We start from the raw sequence: 26,211 nt of genomic DNA, 5'->3' as shown, positions 1-26,211 counted from the left end.
GTGGCTAGATGGGACGCGCAATGGCGAATAAGGTGGAGAACGGAGTAGAAGGATCATGCGGGGTTTCGGTACGTGCCGTGCATCTGCTGCGCAACGGTGCGCTTCGTTCGCCGTCGCCTGATTAGCTCCGGCGTCATTTATCAGATTAAATGGATAATACGAGTCGGCGTCTGACGTAACCTGCGCGCGCTCCAAAGAGCGGCCGTTTCTCAAAGATTCTTTATTACCCGCACCCGTGGACACTGCCTTATGCAACCGAGCGCTGCACTGAAATTGGACGCCGAACAATCGGCCGCGTTAACGAGTTCATTGTATTTCCGGCCGAAACACGGAACGGGGAACGCAACGTTGCGCAACCGGCAGGAACCGATTTCAGGAAGCCGCGTGAAAATTGACGAATTCACGAATTCACGATCGCCGGCCGCTGCATGTAGATAGCGACGGGATGATTGTCAGGGGACGATGATATTCGGTGGCCACTATCTTCCGGAATCGGTCTATCGATTCTACCAGTGAGAGAGAAGGAGGGAAGCCCGGGGCAGCGTTGAAAATTTCTGATAAAGAAAGAGAGAAATTGGTAAAATGCACTGTGGTTGCAAATCTCCTTCAAAACGACGGACACATTCCCCCAAAAATGTGGGCCAGAATTCGTAACTTTATACGATTTTTATGAAACTCGATATTCTTATGTTCTTCAGAATGTGCAGAATTTGAAATTGAAAATCACATACTACCGACATAAGCATTGTTTTACGTTTTATTTCTATGTTATGGAATTAGACTATGAAATTTAATATGGCCATCTTAATTTCCATATCTTTAACATTATTCATGCTGAATACTAAATAAACTTAAATCAACCATTGGACACTACGCATTAGTGTTGACACTTATATACTAAAATATCAAAAAAATTCATAAAACGTCTCTCGCTAACTAAAATTTTGTAGCATTATGTTTGAGATTAACACTAAAACTACTAAAAATGATTAACGTGTAGTTTCAATAATAGTTCAGTGACAATCTAATCTTTTATCATGTTTATTATAATGGGAGTTTGGTTTAAGAAGTTCATTCATTTATTTTCTATAAAAGACAGATTTCACATCTTTTGTTTCAAAATTGTTTAATTTATAGATCCCTTGATAGAAAATGATTGAATAAATCTCTTAGCGTTAACTGAAAGATGTACATGTAGATTTCAACGCGAAATAAACTGAATAAATAAATAACAGTTATACTATATGCATATTAAAAGAATTTAAATTCATCGTCTTAAATTTTTGGACACCACTGTACTTCTTTTCTGCAATATTGGTAACGTACAGCATAGTACAACAAAGCTTCAGTGTGTTTGTTGGAGACCTTCTTGAAGAACCTTCTAGATTCTTCTAGAGTACACAGAAGTCGCCGAGGATATGCAAGGATCATGCTGAGACACAGAGCCTCAAGAGTTATCACAGGATCCCTGAGGAGCCTCCGCTCTTCAGAATTCTTTAGAAAATACGAACGACTCTTTTTAACATTAATGCGCAATTAAACAGCTAGCCGAAGCTCATGAAGAATTGCTGAAGCTACTTAGCAGACCTTAGCTGTCCCTCAGGGCTCCTGAATGCTTTCCATGTCTCCCGCGACCGTTGGTAACCGTAGGGGAGTTCTAGAACGACGCGGAGCTGCCTCGACGATTGCGAATGGATCTCAATAAGCCTTTAGAGCCACGTAAAACTGAAGTCGGCCATTGTATGCAAGATTCTTGGCCAGGCGGAGGAAACCATTAGATTCGCGAGCGATCTGCTTGAGTTGCCCGAGTAAATTGCTCGAATTACCGCGGCATCATAGCAACGCAAGGTGACCCACTGTCAGAAACGATCTTTCCAGATTGTGTAACTTGAGACTTCGAAGTTCTTTTCTTTTTTTTCTTGCCGTTGATTTTCTTCGAATTGGGACGCAATTACAAAGTTCCCCGGGACTTGTTGACTGATCGCTCCGATTAAAGACCGCGTTCCACTCCAATTTACGTGAAAACGGAAAGGCTGATTGATCCCGAGGCTAAGCGACGCCTCGGTAAACATTATACGAGTATCTTCGAGTGGTCAATTTACATACTGATACGTTATCGTGGAGAGTGCACTCCTCGGTATCAGCAACACTGTGTACACATAGAGAATCGATTAATAAATATTGAAAAGGAGGATGTGCCTCATTTGTACTCATTATTGAATGCAGAAGTTCTGATGTTCCGCTTCGGATAAGCTGCTTATACAAGCAAACCAGAATTATTATTAACTCAACAAGTTAGCAACAAGTCAACAACAGAGCAACGGATCAAGTTTATAGTAGCGGAATTTACTGGATTAAAAAGAAGAAGAAAATTGTGGACCAATTCAGACGTATTAGCGCCGACTCATTTAATATCGTCTTTAAATTTAAAACTATGAAAGAAAAGTGGGGAACACAATTAGGTCGGACAGAGTTGTAAAAGAGTGGCAAAGTTGAAAATGCGAGAGCACTGCTGGAGGAAAAAGATTCCCAGGCAGTACAACGGTTGAGTGCAACATAATGCAACATCGTAAAGAAAATTAGATGGGACTAGACTGGCAGTGAATTTTATCGGTCTTTATCGGAACCTTCCATAAATATTGCCGGCACGAATTTATCCGACTCGTTAAAGATGTAAAAACCTTTCACGGTGTGGTTGCCGGCCAAGGTCGTGGCCTTAATCGCGTATTGGCCGCCTGGCCCGTATATACAGATATACTCTCCAGGAGTTAAAGTTTCTGAAACTAGCGCGGTAGTATCGACTTCGAGGAGCTCTCTAGATAAACGATACGGCAGTGCGGAGGCTGAGACACGTTTTCTAACAATAGCTGAATAAACGAGTTCGAAAACTTTGGTGTCCGATCTTAAATCGATCAATAAACGATGAATCTGAATCTAAGCCTGCGGAAGATTTATCACACGAGATCAGTGGCGAATGGAACATCAAATCCGTAGCTAATTATATTTGAGGTACATACCTGTGCATATCAACGCTAAGTCTATTGAGCACTAAAAGTTACTAGCGTGTCTTGCTTCACGAGAATAACGAGACTGAATTTATATAGGTTTTTTCACTATTATCATAGCGGATGCTTGCATCAAGAATTCAATTAATTGAAATGGATTTTTGATAGAAAGTTATAAATATTCAATTATTTTCTATGAAAGTGACTTTCAAAGTGAAAAAAAGCAATTATGAAGAGAAAATGTAAGACCGATCATTTTGACCGGTACGTAGGTTTAGCATTGATTAGGTGTGCACGTGTCTATTTTGCAATAATTCGATATCGATAATGAAAGAGAAATGTTTAAACTGTACTACCGATCTGGTTCAGCAATTATTCCGAGAGAAAAGTATTGTAATTACCATATAGAAAGGTATGAAAATAATGTGATTAGAATAATGTATCCGGTTCGTGACTCCGATGGCGTCGAAAGGAAGTTGGCCCACAAGCGATGATTTAATCCAAACTGTCCTTCGGAACAGTAGATCATCGACGACCTTCGCACCGACCTGTACCAGTAGACCTGTCCGAAGGTCTTTCTGTCACTGTTCCACCTATACAAAGGATGATACCTGATCGCGTTAGTCTTATCTTTCTTACCGCACGACCTGCTCCCTGAAATATACTTCGGATCTCGAACAAGTTCAACCTTAATCCTTGCTAACTTGGACGTTAGGGAAGAGAATAATGTCCCCGATAGGAAAAAAAAATAAAAAATCACCGGAGGCATTGTTCAGATGATTAAATATCAATAAGAATAAATTCCCTCATCGTTAATCATTCGATCAACCTTTGTTAGACGATATTCATAGAATTTCATGGTTATAATATTATCTACTGACAATTGTGAAACTTATAAGATTATACATTTTTATTTCGTAGCATCCGTACAAGGCAATCTTGTTATTTTAAGCTAATCTAATTAGATTTTTCTGATCTTATCGGTATCTACAAAAAGTAAAAATAATGAAAATGTAATTCATTTCATGTAACTTAACTTTTCAACTATTTGTAGTTTATCACAACGTTAACTGGGTCCTAAAAAACAGGTCGTTTAAATTTTCATTGTGTGCTTACTTAAAACAATTGAAAGATATGATTTTTTGGTCATTATTGCAAAAGTCGTTTATATATTGTCCACTTTTAGCAAAGTTATTCCGTTTGGAAAGTTAACCATATATATTTGTCCACTATCGTGCATTATTTTCTGTTCTTCTTCAAAAAGTCAGTTTCTAGCTTGCGAATAAATATGTTCGAGTTGTGAAGAATTTAAACGGTTAACGGTTATAAAAATAACAAAACTGAATTTTGATAGACTTTTCGCCACGTATTCGAGTATTTTCTGTGTAAGTGTCCTTACAAATAAAACAATTTTAAAAGAAAAAATTGAGAAACCTGTCATTCTGAACGGCACGATAGACTTAGTGTTAAGATTGCCAGTCCGCAGAGAATTAGAATTTCAAAAAGCGTTATTTTCAATGAAATCCCGATGGCATCTGCAGTCTAAATTGATTTTCTTCGAGAGGCAGCGTGGGCCGCAGGGGTTGGAGGAGAGTCGCGTTAAGCCTCGTTTCCACCGTTCGAACCTGGTTAATCAAACACCCGTTGATCAACCCGCGCTTGAATGATCACTCAATCAGCGTTTTATTTGCGAACCCTTTTCCGAGCTGTCCGGTTTTCCAGGTTGTTTCGACTTTTTATAAAACGTTAAAAATGCAGTGGTGCGAGCAGCGACGGATGTCACGGTTCGTTTGCGCCGTGTCGAACCGACGGCCTGGTCTGAAAAGCCGTGTACCAATCGCGGCTTTCCGAAACAGGAGAAAGGTAATTAGGCAACATGGTCGGGCGAGGGTGAAAATGATATTGTTAATTCGTTCTATTAATTCGACCTCTTGTTTCTGACGGACGTCCCGTTGGCATCGGTAGCCAGTTTGGACGTATCCAGCCAGTTCTGACATACGATAACGACTTCGTTTCCGATTTCCTGTCTACAATTAATCGCCGGGAGTAACCGTTGTCAGTAAACATTGTGAAATGTACCCGGAGAACGTAATCATGCATCCAGGCTCAAGCGCGACGTATCGCATTCTATTATCGACCAGCGCATACAATGTTTTAGAGGCGCCCGTGGCGGTGTGTGGTTCGTCCGAATCGTAAACTGGTAGTTAAAGCAGCTAGCATTTGACGAAGGGGTAACGATGGTACTAATGGAAGTCAAACTCGAGGGTAAGACACTTCCGATGGCTCCGGGCCAGCTGCAGGAGACTCTTCCTGCTCCCAATTTCGGAGAAGAGGGTCGGGTGGTCCCGAGGTGTGAACGAGGTCTTTGTGATCGCCGACATAAAAATGTCACCGTTCCTCGTTGCATCTCCCTTGAGTAAAGCTACGATTTATAAAATAATTGAGTAACCGAGTTACCCACGAGATACTCCGTTAAATGAAAATTACCCGAGTATCAAGGCATCCCATGAGATAACTGGTTATCTGAGTACCTGTTAAATGAATACAACTGCAGCAATATAGAAACATGTTGCAGAAATTAAATTAAATAACAAATAACAAGAATTCAATCTATTAAAAGGATATGAGAATACAATATGAAATATTATAGTTTTGACTAGAAAAACATTTTGGAAGGTTTGTTGTCTACAGTTCCCAGCTTAGAACTGTTACCAGTGACTTGAAAGACTTTATTTATGAATAAAAAAATGAATAATTAGTGTTAAAATAATAATGGCTCTTGGAAGCAGTAATAAAACCTTATTTAGAAGACACTCGGTTAACTCATGGGTACTTGGGTATCCTAAATACCGAAATACAGGTGCCAGTTCTACTGCCGTGTGTAAGTAGGTACCTGCGAATACGTGTTCGGTTCGTAACTGATGCTCTCGACAGACGGAGGAATCGTGTGCATCGACGAGAAAAGCCAGAAACAAGGGAGAAATAAGAAGCTGCAGGAGAGATCTCTATTACGCCGCAATTGCAGGAGCGTAATGGAGGTCGTACGGAGTGCGCGCGGAGGGAAGAAACGCAAGGGAGCTCGCGTTGAAACGAAACTACTGGGGAAACGGATGGTGAAACACGGGGCGGAAAAGAGAGGGAGCAAACAGCGGCGGAGAGAGGAGAGCGGGAGAGAGAAGGAAAGACCGCACCGGCTTCCTCCTGAGATGACATCTCCCCGCGACCTTGGAACCGAGACTGACCTTGACCGTGTCAACCCCCACCACGACATCCTAGCGCGTCCCGGGCGCTCCCCCCTCCCAGAACTCCCAGCGACCTCACCACGGTACCCAGAGTCGTGTCGTATTACGCGAATGCGATGTTGCTCGGTACTGGCTGCTGCTGCTGCTGCTGGTGCTGGTGCGGCTGCGGGCAGCGTTGCTGCATCGACCGGTCGCAGCAGACTGCCAGCCCCCCTCGTCCTTCACCCCTCGAACCCCCGAACCAGTCATGGTATCTCGTTTACCTCCCCGCCGTCGCCACACCCTTCGAGCAACCACAGCAGGAGCGAGCTGCTGGCGAATCGCGTCCCACTGCCCTTTTATTCCACATACCCATATAAACGCGCGTCTATCCCCCGCGGTTCGGTGAAAGTCGTGAGGAAATCGCATAAATAATGGCCACCGAGCATCTACGGAGACCACCGAGACTACGCGGCAATGAATCACGAGGCGGTGCCGATTCGACCGTGCCTCTCTCATTGATGCAACACTATGATCGCCGTTTCCCGCGGATGTCCTCTTACGCGCCAGTTCAGAATAAATATCTGCAAGACGATAGCCCAGGTGTCTGGTAGTCGCGGGACTTTTACCCTGCGCCGTGTACCCAAGCTATTTAGGGAACGCCTGGTGCACGTGGCGCAAACCGTACCAAAATGGATGCGTGCACTGGTGTTGCAGGCGGGATGAATAGATTGAGATTGCTATATCAGGGCTTTAGACGGGAAAAGAGAAATTGGTAATATTATAGACACAAATTTTTCAAAAGGAATCCTTTAGATAGTGCTCTTGGCTATACAAAATGAGAGTGGTAAAGGTTCTGTAAAGTTCGGTTTAGAAGGAGATATGTTTGATAAAAGTATGTGATGGCACATTATATTCTCGACTTAATAAATGAGATTACAAACCAATTCAAGCGGAGATCTTAATTTGATATGTCAAAAATGCCAGTTTGATCATATTTGATAAGAATAATGTTGAAACAGATTAACGAATTAATAAACGTGGCCTCTGGAATAATTGCTACCTCCAAGACACATTAACCCAGATTAGCAAGACTAGCTAATAAATACTAGAAAGTATATTTGGCGTTGGGGATCCTTTAGGATATATAAAGTGTATTAATGTCAAAATACAAAAAATTTCATTTTTCATTACTATTCAGTATAAAACGTTACCTACATAATCAAAAAAATATGAAGAAACATCGAATATTTACGCAACTTAATTATTTGAACATCTTATAAAATTCAATTAAAAAGTCATAAAACTAAATTTTTTTAAAAATTCGTATTACTAGCTTTGTACCTCTATTGTTCTAAAATATATTTTAAGATGTTTTATCCTTTTTTATGATCGATGTTGTTTTATACCGTCATTTCACACGATTCTATGATTTGTTTATAGTATGCATTTTTTTGTTGCAATTCGTATGACCGAATTGACTTATTATACTAGTGCGAATATTTTCGTTACCCACTGTACGTGAAAGAAAATTCTGCGCAATGGACGCTCGAACAAAGAGGTTCGTTGTGTAACCAGCCTAATCCATCCTTCAAACCGCTCCTTCCAGCCTCCCTCCATACTCTCGCACCCCTTGCCACATCCTCTTCCCCTAACTCTTCCCGCTAACCGAGATCCTGTTTTCTCTGTCGCTCGCGTAGCTCTACTAACACCCATCCGCGTGGAACGCTGCTGTCCCAGCGAAACCCTTTTCTCGACGGTAATGTAGGTGAAAATATAGGGTGACGCTATACGCGCCATTCTTTCTCTTTCGAATTGCACCGCTCTTGTTCGAGATGATCGATGGTGGACACAAACTCCTGTTAACTCACCCGCTATCGAATTTTTATTCGCAATTCTTCTTCGTCTTTAATCATCTTGGTACCATATACCGGTAAATGCTAACCCCGTCTAAATTAATAGATAATAAATCGCGAGAAAAGCAGATTATAATATAAAAAAAAACGAGTCGAGCAAAAATGAACAAGGGAACTGTAATTCGCATTTTATAATTTAATAATTTTCTAATTAAATTCGCAAGTCGTAATTAAATCAGCTTAATTGTGGCAGTGATTTTGTAGTGGTTTATATATCGTGAGAGGAAGTTCCGTTTTAAACGAGCTTTTCATAGGCGAGCCGCAAAGATTTGCCATATGGCTGCAGTGACGCCATTATTCTGGTATGCGTATCAATGTTTAAACGACCTTGATGTGTAATCGTATCAATGTTTAAACTTCCATTTGTGATGATAAAACAAATGAAAATTAGAAAGCGGTATTGATAAAAAAAAGTGTTTTATTTAGATTCGGAACGATCATTTATCATTTTGCAATGTTTTTCAGATATGGCAATCGTTAGCAAAGTTTGGAGGCCGAGGTACCTTAAAATCCCATTTTCTATATTTCACGTCAAAACTGGGATCGTAATAATTCAAATATTCAAATATTCTGATAAAAATACCGTCACTGTTTTTCGCGAAATGCAAAACAGTTGAGGAGATAAAACAAGTGCGATAACTAGAACAATGCACATTATTGAGTAACACACGTGACGGTTTCGACGAAATCCCTGTGTCACCAATTTACAATTTTTGCGCGTTTCGTCGACTCGAATCCGTCGATATACACGGTGGACGGAAAAAGTGGGGTAACAAATCTGCAGTCACAGTTCAAGGTGACGAGAAGAATGGTGCTTGCACTGCCACAAAGCACTGCCTTTCAAATTAATGTCAAACACACTCGACCCTAGAGGCTTTTTTGTGAAGGAAAATGACTTCTGTCAAATCTTTCTGATACATCGAAGCGCTATGTTGAATTAACAATGGCCATATTTCGATTGACATACGGATATTTGGCAAACAATTGAAGAATATTTTATAGGTACCTTTATTTGGCTACACCAACTTATATGTTTTGGAGAACAAAGTGTTACCTAGTTTCGAAATGAAAAGAAGTGATAAATATTATCAAATAAAAAGTTACTTACAAAAGTGGTAAGAAGAGTTTTAAATAATAATGATGACCTAATGTTTACTTTTATTTGAATTTCGAATTTCCCGCCATCGCAAGAGCGCAGTTGGTCAAGAAATGACTAACACTGTTTCAGACCATAAATTAATAATACAACGTTTTCATCAATGGAAAATTGTCAAGTACTTGACACAGTAGACAATGTTAACAGTTACCATAGTATTGTAACATGTTTACGCATACAACTCAGTATTTACATCAACCTGTCACACCATGTGCTTCCCGGTAACTAACGTGAGTGAATGTTCGTGACACGTCTCAATTAGAACGCTTAGGAATCTCGCAACACAGCAAAATATTCTGACGCAACACCGTTCACAAATACATAAAGGTATGGAGAGTGTTTTAGACTCACCCCTGTCGAACTTCTTGCCCTCTGGATCGATGTCTTTCACATTGAAAATATCCTCGAACAGCACGCCCGCCATTTTAGACAACGTTGACGGTGCCTCTCCCTCGTGGCCAACATTTCATTCGTAGCTAAGAACGTAATTTCGGATCGTCTACAATTCTGAAATGTAGGTTAGTCATATTGATAAATTAAATTATAATTTGTAAACATATAAAATATGCATATAGATAGCATTAAAATAAAATTTAAATCCATAGGAATTATTTTCACATAGCAACACGAATATTTTATTATGTAGAATAAATAGTCTTATATTTTTATATTCATATTTTTGTGTTCTACATATACATTCGTTGTATGTATGGATAGAAATCATCCATTCATACTTGTAGAAATTAGAAATATACTATAAATTTGTATTTCAATTATGTGCGTTTGGCATTAATTATTATATATTAAATATATTGGGTTAAATATCCGATGTAGAATTGTATTCATAAAATGATTACATTTGTGAATGATTGGACGATTCATTTTTTACGTTAATAACAAAACATCAATACAATTAGGAACTAACTATGTTTATTAGATTGACAACTCGTATAACCTTGAAATTCCACCTTCTAACGAGTTGGGTAGAGGGAGTCACTGTACAATTTCATGGTTTTTACGCAGCACAATTATTCTTTTACGCAGCTTGAGGGGTTCTGTACCGTGACACATATATAGCAATAAGTACCGACATTATGACGCATATATTGGTATATAACGCGTTACGTAATATTAGGGATTTCGTAATGTTGCGCAATCACCGGCAAATCTGCATAAAGTTGGAGTTAAGAATGGCCAAGAGGACACATACGGAAACGATACGACGATGATCAAAATAATTGTGCATCCTACTCTGACAGCTCAAGAGTTATTAAAGGAAATAACAGGTCTCGCTTGTGCCATGTCAATCAATGGTATGTAATATACCTTGACCGCAGGAGTAGGTGCACGAAATATATATACAAAAAAATCGAAAAATTTTTCATTTACAATTTTACATTTTTTAAAGAATTTCACAGATTAGTTAATGGATCTCTTTGAATCTATTTAATTATGATTTATAAAATATTAATTGATGTACCTTTTATAACCGTTGGAATGATTTTTGTGATAATACATTTCTTAAACCGGTCAATGGCGCTATCTACAAGAAATGGTTAAACTATGAAAGCATTGTTACCTACACAGCTGTGGTATAAGAGTCTTGTAACAGATGGCACTGTGATCGATTTGTATTACGAAGATTTCATATTTATTGCCTTCAACATGGCGACTACGTGGATACATCTTGAAAACAGTAAGATAACTGTCAGTTTTAAAACTACTTTTCAAGAAGTAACATGAGTGACGAAGAAGATGTTCTTCTTGACGAAGATAAGGATCAAGTAGGTTTAAAAAAAGATGCGTTTTTATTTAAATCTATAATCACCATCATTATAAGATTAAGAGGTTATAATACATACCACTTGTGTAGCTTTTAAACTAGTTTTTGTTTTATAATTGTTTAGGATGATATCAAAGCGGAACTTTCACAGATGAGCTTCGAGGATTTACAGAAGCTCAAAGAAAAATTAGGGACAAAAATTTATAATGAAGCATTATTTGGCCCAAAAAAGGTTCAGAAGATTGAATACAAACGCGAAAACAGAAACAGGCCACGAGAAATGTCTGCAAAAAAGCCTGTTTCACGATTGAGAGCAATTATGCATGTAAAAAAAAATATATCTAGGGATCCTAGATTCGATGGCCTATGTGGCAAATTCAACTCAACAGTGTTTAAGAAAAATTATGCATTCCTTAGCGAAGTGAAAGAGAATGATATAAAGAAATTGCAAAAGGAACTAGAGGTAGCTAAAGATCCAAAAATGATAAAGAAAATTAAGTATCTGATTCAGAGATTAGAAAATCAGTTACGTGAAGAGACCAAGCAGGAAAGAAAAGAGCAGAAACGGCATGAAGAAAAGAAACAGGCTGTGGAATTTATTAAGAAGGGAGAAAAACCTAACTTCAAGAAGAAATGTAAGTATTTAGAATAATATGAATTCGTTCCTTAAAATCTGTATTTTTAATATTGGCGATCTAATAATTTCTTTTTAGCTGAAACGAAAATGCTGGATTTGATTTCTCAATACGAGGAGTTGAAAAAGTCAGGTAAGCTAAAGAAGCATATTCAACGATTGCAGAAAAAGAATCTGCGCAAAGACCGTGAAAAACTGGCATCATCGGATATGGAATGAAAACGACAACGGGTGTACATGAAATTAAAATTTATATGAATCGAACATGGCTGGAATAATTACAGGTGTACATAAGCGTAATAAATACTACCGACATTCAAAACTAAGTTAGTCATTTTTTTCGCCTTCATTGTCTTCTAGTCCCGAGGCTCGCGCATGTGCAGAAATACCAATTAGAGAAGGTGTAGGATAAAGAGTGCTTTATTAATTATGTATTTTTTATTTAACATCAAAAGTAATGACACTTGGGTTGGACAATGTCTCTCGTTTTTCTTCCTTAATGTATTTTACGTGTGAAAACAGAACTTACAGAATAATCAATATGAAAGTAATCGTCAATCAGAAGAGATAGTTGGTAGAGCGGTGTACACGTCACTTCTTTTAATTGTTTTTTCTCATTTTATTTCTGAGCGTGTTACGTGTGTCTCTATGTTCGCACGTGTTCTCGGCGCGTGTCTGTGTGTGTATACGTGTACATGTGTTGAGTGTGGTAATGCGGCGCTAAAACGAAGAACAGAAAAGTGTACAGGGGACCCGTGTATACGACTGGCGGTCCTCGCGAAGAGGGCCGTCTTCCGGTGGGTCACCAATCACGCGCGATCTGTTTGTCCGTCTTCAATTATTTAAAATATGTACAATATTAATAAAACATCATTCATTTTTTTTTGTTTATATTTTAATCATTCAATGATTCTGTCGTGGTGTGGCGGGCTGTGCAGGGGCGACATTACACAGTGTGTTCCGTTACACTGTTCATATCTTTTGTTTAAATCGAATTTGATCACGTTAACATCCTCTATTTGACGTTCGTTATATAACGGATTTGAACTGTTCGCGCCAATTGTGTCTGATCGCGGCAACGAAAGACGAAGGTCTTTGTGTTTTAATATTCCATCGTTCGCCCACTCCATTCACGCGTCACTTTTTCTCCCGCTCGTTCGCCAATTCACCCGAAAAAACCATTTTACGATAATTATTTATTGACGATCAAGGATTTTCGTTTTCGGAATGCGAAGAGATTTGCGACTCGCGTACCGAGGATCCACGTGACGGTAACGGAATAAGAAATGCTCCGGAAATGAAGTAGAGTGGGACTTACGGCCGCAAATCTGTCCGCGTGACCGGAAGCGCCGGAAAACAGGAAACGGAGAACACAAAAAAGGGAAACAAGGTATAATACACGGTCTATTGCGAGAAGGGGACCTAGAACGTCTAAGCGTGACTTGGCTCGATGGGTGCGCGTGATTGTTGGTTGAAAATGCGAGTTAATATGTCGTGTCGAAGGTCGTAAGTGAAGTTGCTGCCCGAAAAAGAAATGGATCGATTCACGTACGAAAAGCAAAAGCGGATTTTCTCGTCAGTGTCCCGCTCACAGTCCGCCGCAAATTTATGGTCTTAGACCGGAATTTCCTTTCACCGCCACTTCCCATGATTCTCTACTCTCGCTCTTTCTTTCTTTCATCTCTTTCTCTCTCTCTCTCTCTCTCTCTCTCTCGTCGTCGTCGTACCTCATATCTTCTCTTTTTTTTGTTCGCTTATACGTACTTTGTTTTTTTTCTTCAACAACACGATCTAGACTAAACTATATATAATAATTACATCTAATAATATCTTATTGTAACATGTATTATATTATAATTATTATTATTATTATATTATTAATGTTTAAATTATTAGCCTAAAGTAAAGAGGCGCACGACGGCAAAGCATTTTTTTGGGCTCCTACGCCCCCCGGGCACGGAACACCCTGTCGACAAACCACGGATCCTCGAGATCCTTGGATCCAGCTCCATGACACCGTATATCGCGGGCCAGTATCACTTCATAGAAACGAATGGGCCAAACCATCCTATCTTCCCACTCATCCCCCAAACCCCCATCGATTCTCCCTAAACATTGTAATCCAGTTCGATCCCATCTTTTGACCATTTTAGTTCCATCCGCGTCCTGTCTCGAAACACGGGGATCTACCAAAGGCAAACTATCTCGGCGAACATTTTTACATGTTTTTCTTCGTTCGATTTCGTTGTGACAGGAATGATGATCGGTCTCCACCACGCGGGAGCCATCGTACACTGTTCCGTAACGTAAAACGAGAAAACACCACGGAAACGGAATAACATGGCGGCCTGACATAGAACGGCTCCTTTCCTTTGAACATATCTAGTACTGTTTGATCACCGTTATCGAGGATTATGCGGGTTTCCCTTCGCCCGAGAAGAGAAACCGGGGACGTTTCGCGCGATGAGAATCGATTTACATGTATGTTTCTTTCCTCTTTAGTGTGGTCTTAAGTCCGGGTCCGAGTTCGACGAGCAACGCGACGGTACACTGCTGCCCTCTATCTGAAAACGTTTAACGGTTGGATTCGAAATGGCGATCCGCGAGTCTCGACCAAACAATTCGACAATTTTTGCCGTACCAACCGAATTGCTCCTCTACGCTACGGGTTCGCGTTTCAATCTGTCTAGCCCATCGCGCGCACAACAAAAAAACTTCATCGGAAGGGCTGGACCGAGGAAACGAAGAACCCTTTTGGATCCTCGGTCATGATCGAGGGGTTTCGGCGGGAACGGCGAAGGCGGAACATGTTACACGTGCACGGCACCTCGAGAACACCTCGATTATTGAACACTTAGGGTAGTTTTGGGGCCAGGGTCTCGCCGAGCAAGCGTCACCCTCTACCTAAATCCTCGACGTCCGTTCGGCTCGGTTCGGTTCGCGCGGGTTATGCACGAATAGTGAACCTTGGAAACGCGGCAAATCTGTCGGTTTCATGTTCGTTGAAGATCCGTTCGTTATTGAGTCGTTTAAACGGCGAGGATTCTTCAGCGAGTATTGTAAGATGTACAAGCTGAGAGATTCTCCGCTCGAAACGAAGCCCTACGTTACCGACGTAGCTAGCGCACGCACAAGAAGCCGTGAAAGCGAGCAACAAGAACAACGTATAGACCAAAGAAAGACGAGCAATAATTGTCGACGAAGGAGCGTGTCACGCGTTGGAGAAGCTCGAAACAAGAGCCGAACACGTTTCGATGGCACGTCTCGGATCGTCCCGGCCCGAAAAGTCGCTTGGCAGGCATTGTAAGTCACCTTCGTTCTCTTGTTTACTTTTATCTCATTTTGTTTCCGTTTAATTATTTCACTGTTTGTGTATCTGTCGCTTCTAAACAAAAAGAAAAAGAATTCCGAAGGGGCGTTGTATTGACACTGACACACATGCATACATACACACGACAGACCGCGGGTTGGTGGTACAGGGCGTTCTGCGTTCGGGGGTCAATGAATTTATAGCGAGCTGTCCCGCTGGCGTTTCTTTAAATCTATGACAAAACTAAGAGAATGAATTTATACCTTTTTTTCCTTTACTTTTGTTATTTTTTTTTTTGTAGTTTCGCCTAAGTAAGAATGTTTTTTTTCCTCCACTCGCTTTTCCACTCTTTCTGTGTGTGTTTGTGTTTTTTTTCATTTCATGGTATTGTTTCTGTCTGCTCTATTCCATTTCCCCTTCTCTGTCTCTTTGTCTGTGCTTTCCCTACGTCTTTACCATTCTCTACTAGCAATTGTTGTATATCCTGTTACCTCGACTATCGTGGCGTCCTTACCGCCGGAAACCACGCTGGTTTCCAGGCCAGGCGCGGTTACTCTTAAACTCTCGTATCTCTATTTAGCTCGTTATTAGTATTTTCTCTTCTTTTAATCAATAACATTTTCGTAATTCATTTGTCTGGTTTGAGTCTGTGGCGCGCGCACGCGAGTTCGGTTCATCAATTACTGAACAAGGTCGCGCGTCCACCTCATCGCTCGCATAATTAAATAACATATTTCGTCTCCTCGTTTTATTTGTTTCTCTTTACGTCTTCTCATTAGCTGGTACCGATACGGTTGACAATTACTTTGTTACACTGTCCATTTGTTGCATTTACTCTCTTTTTTCTGTGTTCGTCCCTGCACGTTCAAACTCTATTATATCTGTCACGACTCTTCTTCATGTTGTCCCGGGTTGCACACCCTGTTCGGAACTGACTCGATCGTTGCACACCCTTCTTCGTTTTCCCTCTACGACCATTCCTGGCCCTTTCTTTCTTCGCATAGGCGATCTTCCGGTGCTGAGACTCGACTACATAGATTACACCCGCAATGTTATCTCTGGTCTCGATGGCTACTCGGATTTCGACATTACTTGCAGCTTGAATGAATCAACGAATACTGCGAACGCGCTTTACCTCACACCTTTCTCTCGCGTTTCATCTTGTTTGACTGTTTTCTTGGTTATCTTTTTTTTTGGTTTTCAGATGTTTAACTCCTCCAGTCTCCTTCATCGTGGATAATCTCTAGGGCGTGCCAATCTAGCGTACTGACTTCTTCCGTTTCATTAAGAGTTAATTAAGTTCCTACTCAAGATTCCTCGTGTAACGAGACGAGTCTCCATTTTTACCGTCTGAATCTCTTAATCGTGGACAACCTCTAGCGTATCTTTGCTCATTAAATGCTTAACAGGGATGCCTAAGAATATATTTCTTGATATCACAAGACGTCTACTTAATGCGCCACGGATCCTAATTAAACCCACTGAACTCAATCTCGTCCTACACCCGTCGACGTTCATACGGACGTGCGCGTTATCCGTCGATCTGTCGCCCCGCCATTCCCAAAGTGTCTTCATCGTTTTTTTAAACGGGTGTCCTCCACCTTGAACGTCCCCTCGGTGACCCCGTTCTACGTCCTTCCTTGTCTACCGATCGTTTAGGCCCTACAATAGACTCTCTTCGCACCTGCATTATCCAGCTGTTCCGTCGAAAATCCGATGGCAGCACCGACACCTACAACCCTCGATAGTATCAGGTGTGTACCCGGAAGTTATTGGTAATCTTCCGACGACGTTGCTCGTAGAACCCCTATATCTTCGTCGATCCCTTCGATGTTTCACGGACGACGTCCGTTTTGTGAATGATACACCGGTACACGCGCGTGCAAGCAACTCGCAGAGCCAGAACGACGAACGTCTTTCTCTCATTTATATATTTTCTGTTCCATCTTACTTTCTCGCACTCTCTTTTCCATTCTTTCTGTCTCTCTCCCTCCTTCATTGTTTCCAAGTTCCTTTTTATCCGCATTCATATTTTTTTTTCGTTCGTTTGTTTTCTTCTCTTCTTTTTTTTTGTACTTCACACTGTCGATGGGAGCGTCCCTGCCTCCCAACAGCGTACTCGTCCTTCGAGACTGGCTGCAAGACACACCATTTCATTTTCGTTTTGTCTGTTTTCGTTTCTCTTTATTTTTGTTCATTGTTCTCTCAGATAATCCTAGTTTTACACTCGTTCGACGATTCGGCTCGGCTCTAGCGAACTTCTCTCGTCCCCCGAATATTTAATATACATGTATAATATATCTCGTGATTTCGCGACAGTACGGATAGACCCGAATAGCACGCCCCATGTAAAATGTTATGTGTTTAAACGTGAGTGATTTACTTGTTCTTTTGTTATTTTTTTTTTTTTTGGTTGTTTAATTATTATTTATTATTTTATGTATTATTTTTCTCGGTGTATATTGCGTGGGTATGCGTCTCATTCTCTCTCACATCATTCTCTCTGCTTCTCTCGCTCTTACTCTTGCGCGCGCGCTCTGCGTGTATGATTAATTCTCCTTTTTGCGTCTAATAGTAAGTTTCTTGCTCGAGCCAACCTCCTGGATTCCGGCGGAGGTAAAATCGTCTCGTCTCGTCGTAGATGAAGATGGCGCACATGAAAGGAATGGCGGGCAGCCACCAGACGAATCTGAAACGAAAAGGAGTTCCACGTTACCTTTTACAATGAAAAGAAGATAAGATAGATGATGAAAAGGTAGAATGGCAAAAGAATTGATTATAAAATCTGATTGTACAGGAGACTGGTCCAGGCTGTTGCAACGGGCGCTAGCAAAGAAAATCAACGCTTACTTGAGAGGGAACATGCGAAGACCCTTTTCCATGCCGGGCGTGTAGCTTAGGAACGCGGCGAGGGCGGTCTCGAACACCAGACCAAAGTTCAGGGCCCAGTTTTTCATTCCTTGATGGAAGATGGAGTTACGTCGCGTCTTACAGACGATCAAGTCAGCCCACTGCACAATCACGATAGAGACGAAGAAGGCCGTGTGGCAGGTGAACTCCAGTGTCTTACGGTCCCTGTATGTCTGAGCAAATTAAAACAACAGCATTATCCTATTATTGTCTGAGCAAATTAAAACAACAGCATTATCCTATTATTGTCTGATAAACGAAGAAGAAACCGGTAACAATTCTGGTTACTGAGTATAACAAGATATTGCTATTCTCTATACTCTTTCAGCTTGCTGGTATCTCGAATCATCGATCGATTAAAAGTGAAAGGAACATGTCAGCTTACCCATTCTTGGCCGTAGCTGTCGCGAAGATCGTTGATAGCCTTGGAATCCCACATTTTTCGGATACCGAAAAGATGCAGAGGCAGGAATCCGTTCTCAGCCATGATCACAAAGTAGACGAAGAATCCGGCGGCAGCTTGGATCATGCCGATCTGCCCGTACGCCATCGAAATAAGCCTAGACATAGAGCGATCGCGTTAGAATAAGTTCGGCGATGTCCAAGGGGAATGCGATTCATGTCCAGCTCCCAAAAAACTTTTCCAGAAGGATGTAGAGACGTTAAACACTGGTTCCAAGGTATAACCCATCACCAGGAAAACAAATCGTTTCAACCGAATTACAGAGATTGCAGGAAGAAGTTCGTTGGTAGTCGGACAAAGCACTCGTGTATGCCAGTAAGTTCGCTCCTAATAGCCTAAGGTGGTGTTAATATGGAAGCCGTAGTCCGGATTAAATGCAGATTACTTACCGGATCGAAACGCAGTAACGATCGGTTGTTCGCGCGCTGAGGCATGCCATACAGAAGCACAAGGCATAGATATATATATACAAGGCAGCCGAACCTCACGGTGCACGTATCGAATTTTACAGCTTCGGGCATGCAAGCTTTCGTCGAACCGTGAGACCCAGTGAGACCAATACAAACAGAGAAGCAGGCGAGATTTTCCAAAAACGTCGTGAATGGTAGCTGTCTCGGAGCTGATCTTGCTAGAACCGTGTCGATCGACTCAAGGACTGGTTACAGTCATCAATTCTTCTCGTTCCATTCATCGATTGTTACAGGAAATATAGGATTTTCCGATTTGTCTCAAAATTTTTCAAGCTCAATCATCTTTGTCTTTATCTTCGGAAGGAACACTAAATTCTAGGACATTGTTTGACGGTTGAACACTACCAAATCGCTTCGCGTAATTCACGATAAACATTGTCAGCACGTTGCGCAAAATTTATAAATGGGAAAAGTTGCTCGCAGAGCTCCGGAATTACCCTCGGTATTTCGAGTCACTAAATTGAGTAACAGCCTGCTACGGTCTAATTAAATAAAAGAGAGCAAGAGACAAATGGAAATTCCCGATGGTATTTTCGCGGCTAATTTGATTAATTTTTGACGTCGGCGCACCGTAGAACATCGGCGCGATCCGGTTCCCGCGGGATCAGCTCCACGAGCGCAGATTGCATGCGACTGACCGCGTGCCGTCAGTCAATTAGTTAGTCAGGCGTTAGATCGAATCAACCACATTGCAGCGGAGATTGCAGATGTCGACAAGTTAACGATGGAAGGCGCGCGAGGATGGTCGTCGAGACCGGGGTGGCATGATGGAAACGGGCGGAAAAAAAGAGCGACCCGATGGCGCCCCGGTATATCGATTGTCGTTCGTGCTCGTCGGGATGGAGTCGTCGAGCGGTTCCTGACCGACATTTCGCTCGTGTTCCGTGGTTAATCGATGGTTAATTAATTAGCTGGATCGTCGCTAAGGCCGTGCATGGTCTCTCGGATTTACAAGCTTGTTTCGTCGCTTTGTTTGGTTTCGTCTGTAAGTCTAACGTACGGTTTTGGGTTACTACGTCGGTTTTCGCCCGAAGCGAACGGCGCATTCAGCGTGTCGCCGTTTTCCGTTCTCGCATACGCATTACCTTGGTGGATGCGGTTAATCGACACGCGCACGGAGACCGTTTCAAGCTGATCACGAGATGATGTCGTTAGAGGCTTGGCGATACAAGAATGCCCCTCAATTCCTTGGTCCCCTCGGAGGATTGGATCGAGAGGCAAGCGGAGGGAACGTGGCTCCGCAGAGGTCACATCAAGAACAAGAACTCGACGAGACAAAGCTATCTATCATGTCACATCGCGGTAACTCAGAAATTGCGGATGTAGAAATTTCGATATTACCTATGATCGCTATTAAGAAAATACGAACTTACACTTTTATTTTAGCATTTATTTCGTGCCGCTCGAGTTCTTGGCGCCATTCCGAACTACTTCCTCCTTATTGCTCGCTCGATCAGCCCTCTAAGGACCAAGGATCTTATTGGACACTCTCTGTACATACGTTAGTCATCGCGCGAGAGATTTTCTATGTGAAGCATTCGGCATTCCCAACAACGTAACTCTCCTATGAGGTACTTGCTGTGCTATTACTAATCAACTAGGTTTTCCTAGAGTCGTGTTTGCCGACTCGCATAGCGTAGAGTGTCAACCGTGACTTCCGTTTCACTTCCGTTTTCTACACGGATCAAAAACGACAAATCTCTCAGACGCGTGATTTCTAGCGGTACAACGGTTGGATCGTGTCGTTCCGTAAATCGATACACATATACGTCATGTTTCATCGAATTGACCGTTCGAGCTTCTTTAGTTCTTCAACGAGATCGTTCCGGATCGGGCAACTCCCGAATTGAATTTCTCTCGATTTTCTTTCATTTTTTCTTTTCGTTCGTCTTGAAATGCTCGAGTGCAGATGAGAAGTGCGCACAATTAGAACGATCAAAAAAGACACTTTTCGTTGTCGCGTGCATGAAAATAAAAACAAATGTCAAGCGAGTATAACCAACGAGCAACGAGAGAGATCTGTATGTTCCAGTATGATAGAAAACAAACGTAAACACATAATTCGCTCGGACGCTCGGACATCAGTAGACACTCTGTTTTGATATGGTTTTTTTTTTTTTTTTAATTTCTTGTGTAACAACCAGTGTGCGCATACATATGCGTGTACACATATATATGCTCGGGTTGGATGTGCGCACGGGTGGCCAAACTCGTATGGAATCAACTAGAGAACTATAATATGTTCGTTACTTTCGTGGTGCAAGTCGCAAAGGTTCGTTTCATCGAACCCGAACCTGGGAAACGGAGATGTATTACCGAGTGTCGCAAAGACTAGTCTACGCGTGACATTAAATCTTCGTTGTTCGGTAATTCAGACTTACTTTGTCACATTTTGTTCATTTTTGCCAGGTTCGGGTTCGCGAACGACAGTCTTTGCTGCCAAGACGGTCCAGAGAATTTCGTCATCCAAAAAAAGATCCGCGTTCGAATTCAAATGCACAATCGACACTTTCGCAGCCCGTGAAAAGACATGTTCCTCGCCTCATCGAGAAAGGCAAAAATCGCTTGCAAAAATGACAAAAACGTTCCAAAAATATCGTGCAAAATATCGTTTCTTTGTTTCTTCGAATCGAAGAAACGATAGTATGTTCTCACACGTTTCCTTTGATATACAGGGCAACCTAGCGTTACGTTAACGTGAAACAATTGTATCCTTCGTAAGATTGCGTGCACGGCTGCGAACGTATCAGAAACACAAGGGACTTCTACGGACTTCTACGGGTGTCTAGTGGCGAACAGTTTGGTCGCCCGTGTTACGTGTGTGTGTCTGCGTTCGTGTCAGTGTGCGTATGCTTCTTGGAGACTGAGTAGCTGTTTTCTCTGGTGGGTAGTTGGGAAACCCACCTTCGGTTGACAAGATTGTCTCTGTAAGGATCGCGGGGCTGCCGTTTCATAATGTCCGACTCCGGTGCCTCGTAAGCTAGCGAGATGGCCGGCACCTGCCATCCACCATTGATTAGAAAGTGTGCCAAGCACCCCGTACACCGTACAAGTATATATAGATACGTACGTTATACATGTATGCATATTTACATTATGTGTGTACAGAACATCATGGTTGTACACGGCGGTAGCGAGAGAGACAAAGGGACGCGTCGAGACACGTTGTACACGATGGGGGAAACTCGGCCGACACGGGGAAAAGCTCTTTTTCTTGTCAGACGAAAAATAAACGCTGTTCACTTTGGTCAGAACAAGGTTACGTCTCTCAAAGTTTTTTATATTCTTTCACATTGTTCGAGTACTTCTTTATAATCGTTTTCTTTTGAAAACAGAAATGTTTTCGAACATGGCTTTATACAGACCTTGCATAAATAAACTTGAAGCGTGGTTGATCACGTAAAAGGTAAGTATTCAAAGTTCATTGAAACAGAAGTCTATTCACTGTTAAAAAAATTTATATTATATGACTAACAATTCGTAAATAAAATGGACAACATCCTCACGAATTCGAGCGGACAAAATGTTTTCGTCAGGTTAATCCTTTTCTCCGTGTCTGCCTTCCCCCGTTCCCAGTTTCTTCGGGTGACAGCATTGTGTCATTGTGAAAAACGAAAAAATGGCAATACGCCGTGCAGCGTGCTTTCCGGTGGGAAACGACGACAGTCCTTCCGCTGAATTCGCGCAACCTCTGGCAATGGTGTTGGACCATCTATTTCATTTCACGGTATTATTGCATAGCTTTTCCAGCGTACAGAGTTCGATGAGGTACGAGCAACGTTTTCAGCTAGAAGGACTGACCATCGAATACGTTAGGAGGTTCGTCTGTGTAACTTCCAAGGCAGCCACACAAAGGACTACTACCACGAACGTTCATCCCCTTGCCACCGCTTTTCAGCCATCACCGGATGATTTTGCCTCGATAGCTTCGCTACATTAGCCAATGCTCGATGATGTTCCTCGACGGGAACACTTACGATCCTCTAAATCACCGAACGAGGACTCGTCGTCGAGCATTTTAGTATATTCGCCTTCATTTCGTGCACTCGCAGTACGATTCAAGCGTCATTTCTGTTAGTATTGTTAAGCGTCTCGCTCCGATGCATCAGGAAACATCGGATATACATCGATTCTTGTCAATCGATAGAAAATCGGCAAGCGTCTCACCTATCGAAAATGGTGTGAACGACAAAAACATTGACGGTCAGATTCTAACACTTCTATGAAAATAAAACTGTAGCAGCAGGCCGATGTTTCTTTGTTGCATCGGGAAGACGCTAGAAACCTTAAGGAACCCATACACGTTACAACGATGATCGCAACGTGTGCAGAATCGTCGTACGACGCAACCGTGCTTCGACAGTAAAATCCCGTCGTAAAATCGCACCGACATATTCTGTGCATCGCGACACAAAGTTCTGCAATTACTAAAAAAAAAAAAAAAACAGTGTCACAGCTTTCTCCAATTCTTAGAGAAGTACACAGTTCTCCGTTTAAAGAATCACATCCTATCGACTCCGTTGGAACAACGTCTGTATTCCCACGCGTAATACAGTTCAATTGTTTGTTGTTTCAAAAATATGTTCACTATCCTTAAGCAATTAACCCTTTGCACTCGAGTGGCGACTCTGAGGCACCACTGCTAATTGTTACATCACGTTCCAAAATAATATTTCTATTATAAAAACTTACATTTAAGAAATTATTAAAAGTTTCACTGTTTTTGTATTAGTTAGAAGATTTAATTTCAATTGAACATAGCCTTTTTACCTTGTAAAATGGAAATGCTACGTGTAGGAAATGTTACTTTAGAATTACAGTTGAAGTGGCTTCGAGTGCAACGGGTTAAAATCACTTAAGACTAGGGCCGGCATTATTGCCGGATGAAATAAACTATAAGCTTCGAAATAAGCAAGAACTACTGTTAAATATGCTACCGAATTTATACACACTGCCACCGATGATTCATCTGAACACTAACTTCTTGTTTTCAGTTACTTTCTTTCAAGTAAGACGGCTAAAATTAAACGATTCCTCAAGGATATTCGAATATCGATCAGAATTTACGTTAGTCAAGAATCGCGCGCTTCGCCAGAGTCGGACGAATGTTCAAACAATTACAGGCGGCAGTTTAAACTACTACATTTTTGCGCGTGGTTCGTCGTACGACGGACGGTTACGGGGGGACGGCGTTCACGACGAGTAGCTACGACAGACCGGTCACGGCTCGACGTAGCAACTCGCTTCGGATCGCAACGTGTACGAGTTCCCGTTCTCCAACCCGTGGACAATATTATACAGAAAAAGGAACGGGCGATGATCCCGTCCGTATTCCCCGTGTTAGCAACTTTCGACAACACCCGACTTGTAGAGAGAAACAAAAACAGAAAGAGAGACAGTACAGAGAGAGAGATCGTTTGTATCGTTCGGTCGGAGTCAGCACACCCGTTAGAAAGTTGCCAGTCGCAGAAGTGGTAGAAGGCAGCGGCGGTAGGCAGCGCATTACAGAATAAAATTGTGAGAGGACTGTAAAGAATAAAACAAACTGCAAAGAAGAGTTTCATGTCACGCCTAAAAAAAAGGTCGTAGAAAGGGTGCCGCATGACATCGTTTTACGTTCTCTCTTTAGCAGCTTTGACGATTCTCTCGACTATCGTATCGTCGTTCGCAGAGGAAAAGCATGCGTACAGGTATTCCGGTGTACGCGTACGTTTGCTTTTGATCTCGTGGGCGGTGGATATATCGTGGCAGTGAGTGAGAAAAAAAAAGTAGTAAATAGGTAAATATAGTAAGTAAAATAGTAATAGTAAAAATACAGAAGGTAGCAGCGGCAGCTGTGACAGTAGAATAATAAAAAATAGGGTAGTAGTAAAAATTTGTTTGCTAGTCGTAAGAATAATATAAATATTGCTGGCTTGTGGTCGTGACGGCGTAATAATAGTAAAAAAGAGAACAGGAGAATAGATGACAGTGATGTAAAAGTCGTAACGCGATTAAAAATAGTGGTGGTGAAAACGACAGTGAAAAAGAACAGGGGGATTTAAAAAGACGCGTTCGATAGTTACTGGGGGAGACAATGAGAGTTGGGATTGTTTGCTGATGATTCACTGATAAAACTAGGATAGACAATGATCAAATACCGATGACAATGATGACACTAATCACAGCAGTAATAACCAATATAGTATAAATATATAGATGTAAACACACGACTATCGATCTATGTACACATTATATATACAAACTGAATCGAGACTCGACTATAGAGGCAAGATCCGTCGACGAGGCGACCAATCAGAAACTCGTGGAAACTCGTTCAGAAATTATCAATTTATTGCAGAGCGGAAACGAACATTTCCTACCAACATTGAAATGAATACGCAAGTCGATCGAATGATCGAAGAACTATTTATTTGAACTCGAAAGGTTCGCAACAATTTTGCGTCGCCGCATCGCCGTCGAAACTCGCAATCTACCACGTAAACTAAGTAAATTTATGTAAATTCGAACTCTCTGAAACATTGTGAACTACCCGTGAACATGTTCCGAAGGAGCAAGAACAACGTTTGAACTATTCTGTGTCGATCCAAGGGGATCCGTCTGGTACTTCTACGAACATCGTTGTTGTGTCTCTTCGTGTTAAACTGTAGATACGAATGTTTAATGCTGTGTGTCACTGGCTCGGTGTGTCGAGGGGTAAGGGGATATCGTGTGAGATAGAGAAGACTTTGGAGGAGTTCCTACGATCGTCGAAGTTCAGCGGAATCGTCGGGGTTTCCAGGTAGCAGGAGTCTGATCTGATCGAGAAGAAGGAAACGTGTCTTGCGGAAGATCAGAAGGAGAACAAAAGGTGCGAAGATCTCGAGCAGCTGGGCAGCGACGAACTTTCGCGTGGTAAGGCAGCCGAGGATGGCGGCGAAAGAGAGACAGAAAGAAGGAGAAAGAGAAAGAAAGTGAAGTATAGAAATAAAATAGGGCCCAAAAACTCTATATCGAGGGAGAGAAAGTGAGAGAAAGAGAGAGAGAGAAAAAGAGAGAAAGAGAAGTTTGGAGAACGATGCGAGTTTCGGCGCCCGACAAAATGGCGTCCTCCAATCTCCGATATCGGTCCGTAGAACCGATTGAAAACAGAGCAAACGTGTTCGAGTACTTGATAGAAAGTAGCGAGATGTGTGATAACGGTGTCGATACGCAGTCCGAAAATTCGACGTGTAATCTGCGTTGGAGTTGCGGGGACAAAAAGAGACTCGCTGAGTGCGGTGAAAAAGTAACAAGATAGCCCGGTCGACTGTTTCCGACGGAAAGTCGCCGGTTCGTAATTAAAAATATCGCTCGAGCACTCA

The 26,211-nt window shown here is 41.8% G+C and overlaps 3 protein-coding genes across 10 annotated transcripts in view; 1 reads left to right on the top strand and 2 right to left on the bottom strand.

The window, feature by feature from the left end:
* Positions 1-9,781, bottom strand: part of Rpb8 (DNA-directed RNA polymerases I, II, and III subunit Rpb8) — a 79,562-nt gene extending 69,781 nt beyond the window's left edge. Inside the window, exon 1 of the mRNA XM_078179668.1 lies at positions 9,650-9,781. Coding sequence (XP_078035794.1) covers positions 9,650-9,722 — 73 coding nt within the window. The 5' untranslated portion in view covers positions 9,723-9,781. The remainder of the gene's footprint in view (positions 1-9,649) is intronic.
* Positions 9,782-10,873: 1,092 nt separating this feature from the next.
* LOC144469420 (ribosomal RNA processing protein 36 homolog) lies at positions 10,874-12,035 on the top strand. Its single transcript, XM_078179666.1, has 3 exons — positions 10,874-11,082; positions 11,206-11,716; positions 11,795-12,035. Exons 1-3 carry the CDS (start codon positions 11,038-11,040, stop codon positions 11,932-11,934), a joined length of 696 nt encoding a protein of 231 aa, XP_078035792.1. The 5' UTR covers positions 10,874-11,037; the 3' UTR covers positions 11,935-12,035.
* A 99-nt stretch (positions 12,036-12,134) lies between these two features.
* The window catches only part of Atpalpha (sodium/potassium-transporting ATPase subunit alpha), a 159,739-nt gene continuing 145,662 nt past the window's right edge, over positions 12,135-26,211 (bottom strand). For 5 of the 8 annotated variants that reach the window (XM_078179660.1, XM_078179664.1, XM_078179665.1 and 2 more), the window contains 4 exons: positions 21,773-21,867; positions 18,321-18,495; positions 17,876-18,108; positions 12,135-17,714 (listed from right to left, as the gene is read on the bottom strand). In XM_078179660.1, the coding sequence (XP_078035786.1) occupies positions 17,594-17,714; positions 17,876-18,108; positions 18,321-18,495; positions 21,773-21,867 (624 nt within the window). In that variant the 3' untranslated portion in view covers positions 12,135-17,593. The remainder of the gene's footprint in view (positions 17,715-17,875; positions 18,109-18,320; positions 18,496-21,772; positions 21,868-26,211) is intronic. The other 3 variants (XM_078179662.1, XM_078179661.1, XM_078179659.1) reach the window with 1 other exon arrangement.

This window comes from Augochlora pura, chromosome 4 (assembly GCF_028453695.1).
Source record: "Augochlora pura isolate Apur16 chromosome 4, APUR_v2.2.1, whole genome shotgun sequence".
Taxonomy (NCBI): domain Eukaryota; kingdom Metazoa; phylum Arthropoda; class Insecta; order Hymenoptera; family Halictidae; genus Augochlora; species Augochlora pura.
Note: the sequence above shows the minus strand (reverse complement) of the source record. Positions and strands in the feature narration are given on the sequence as shown.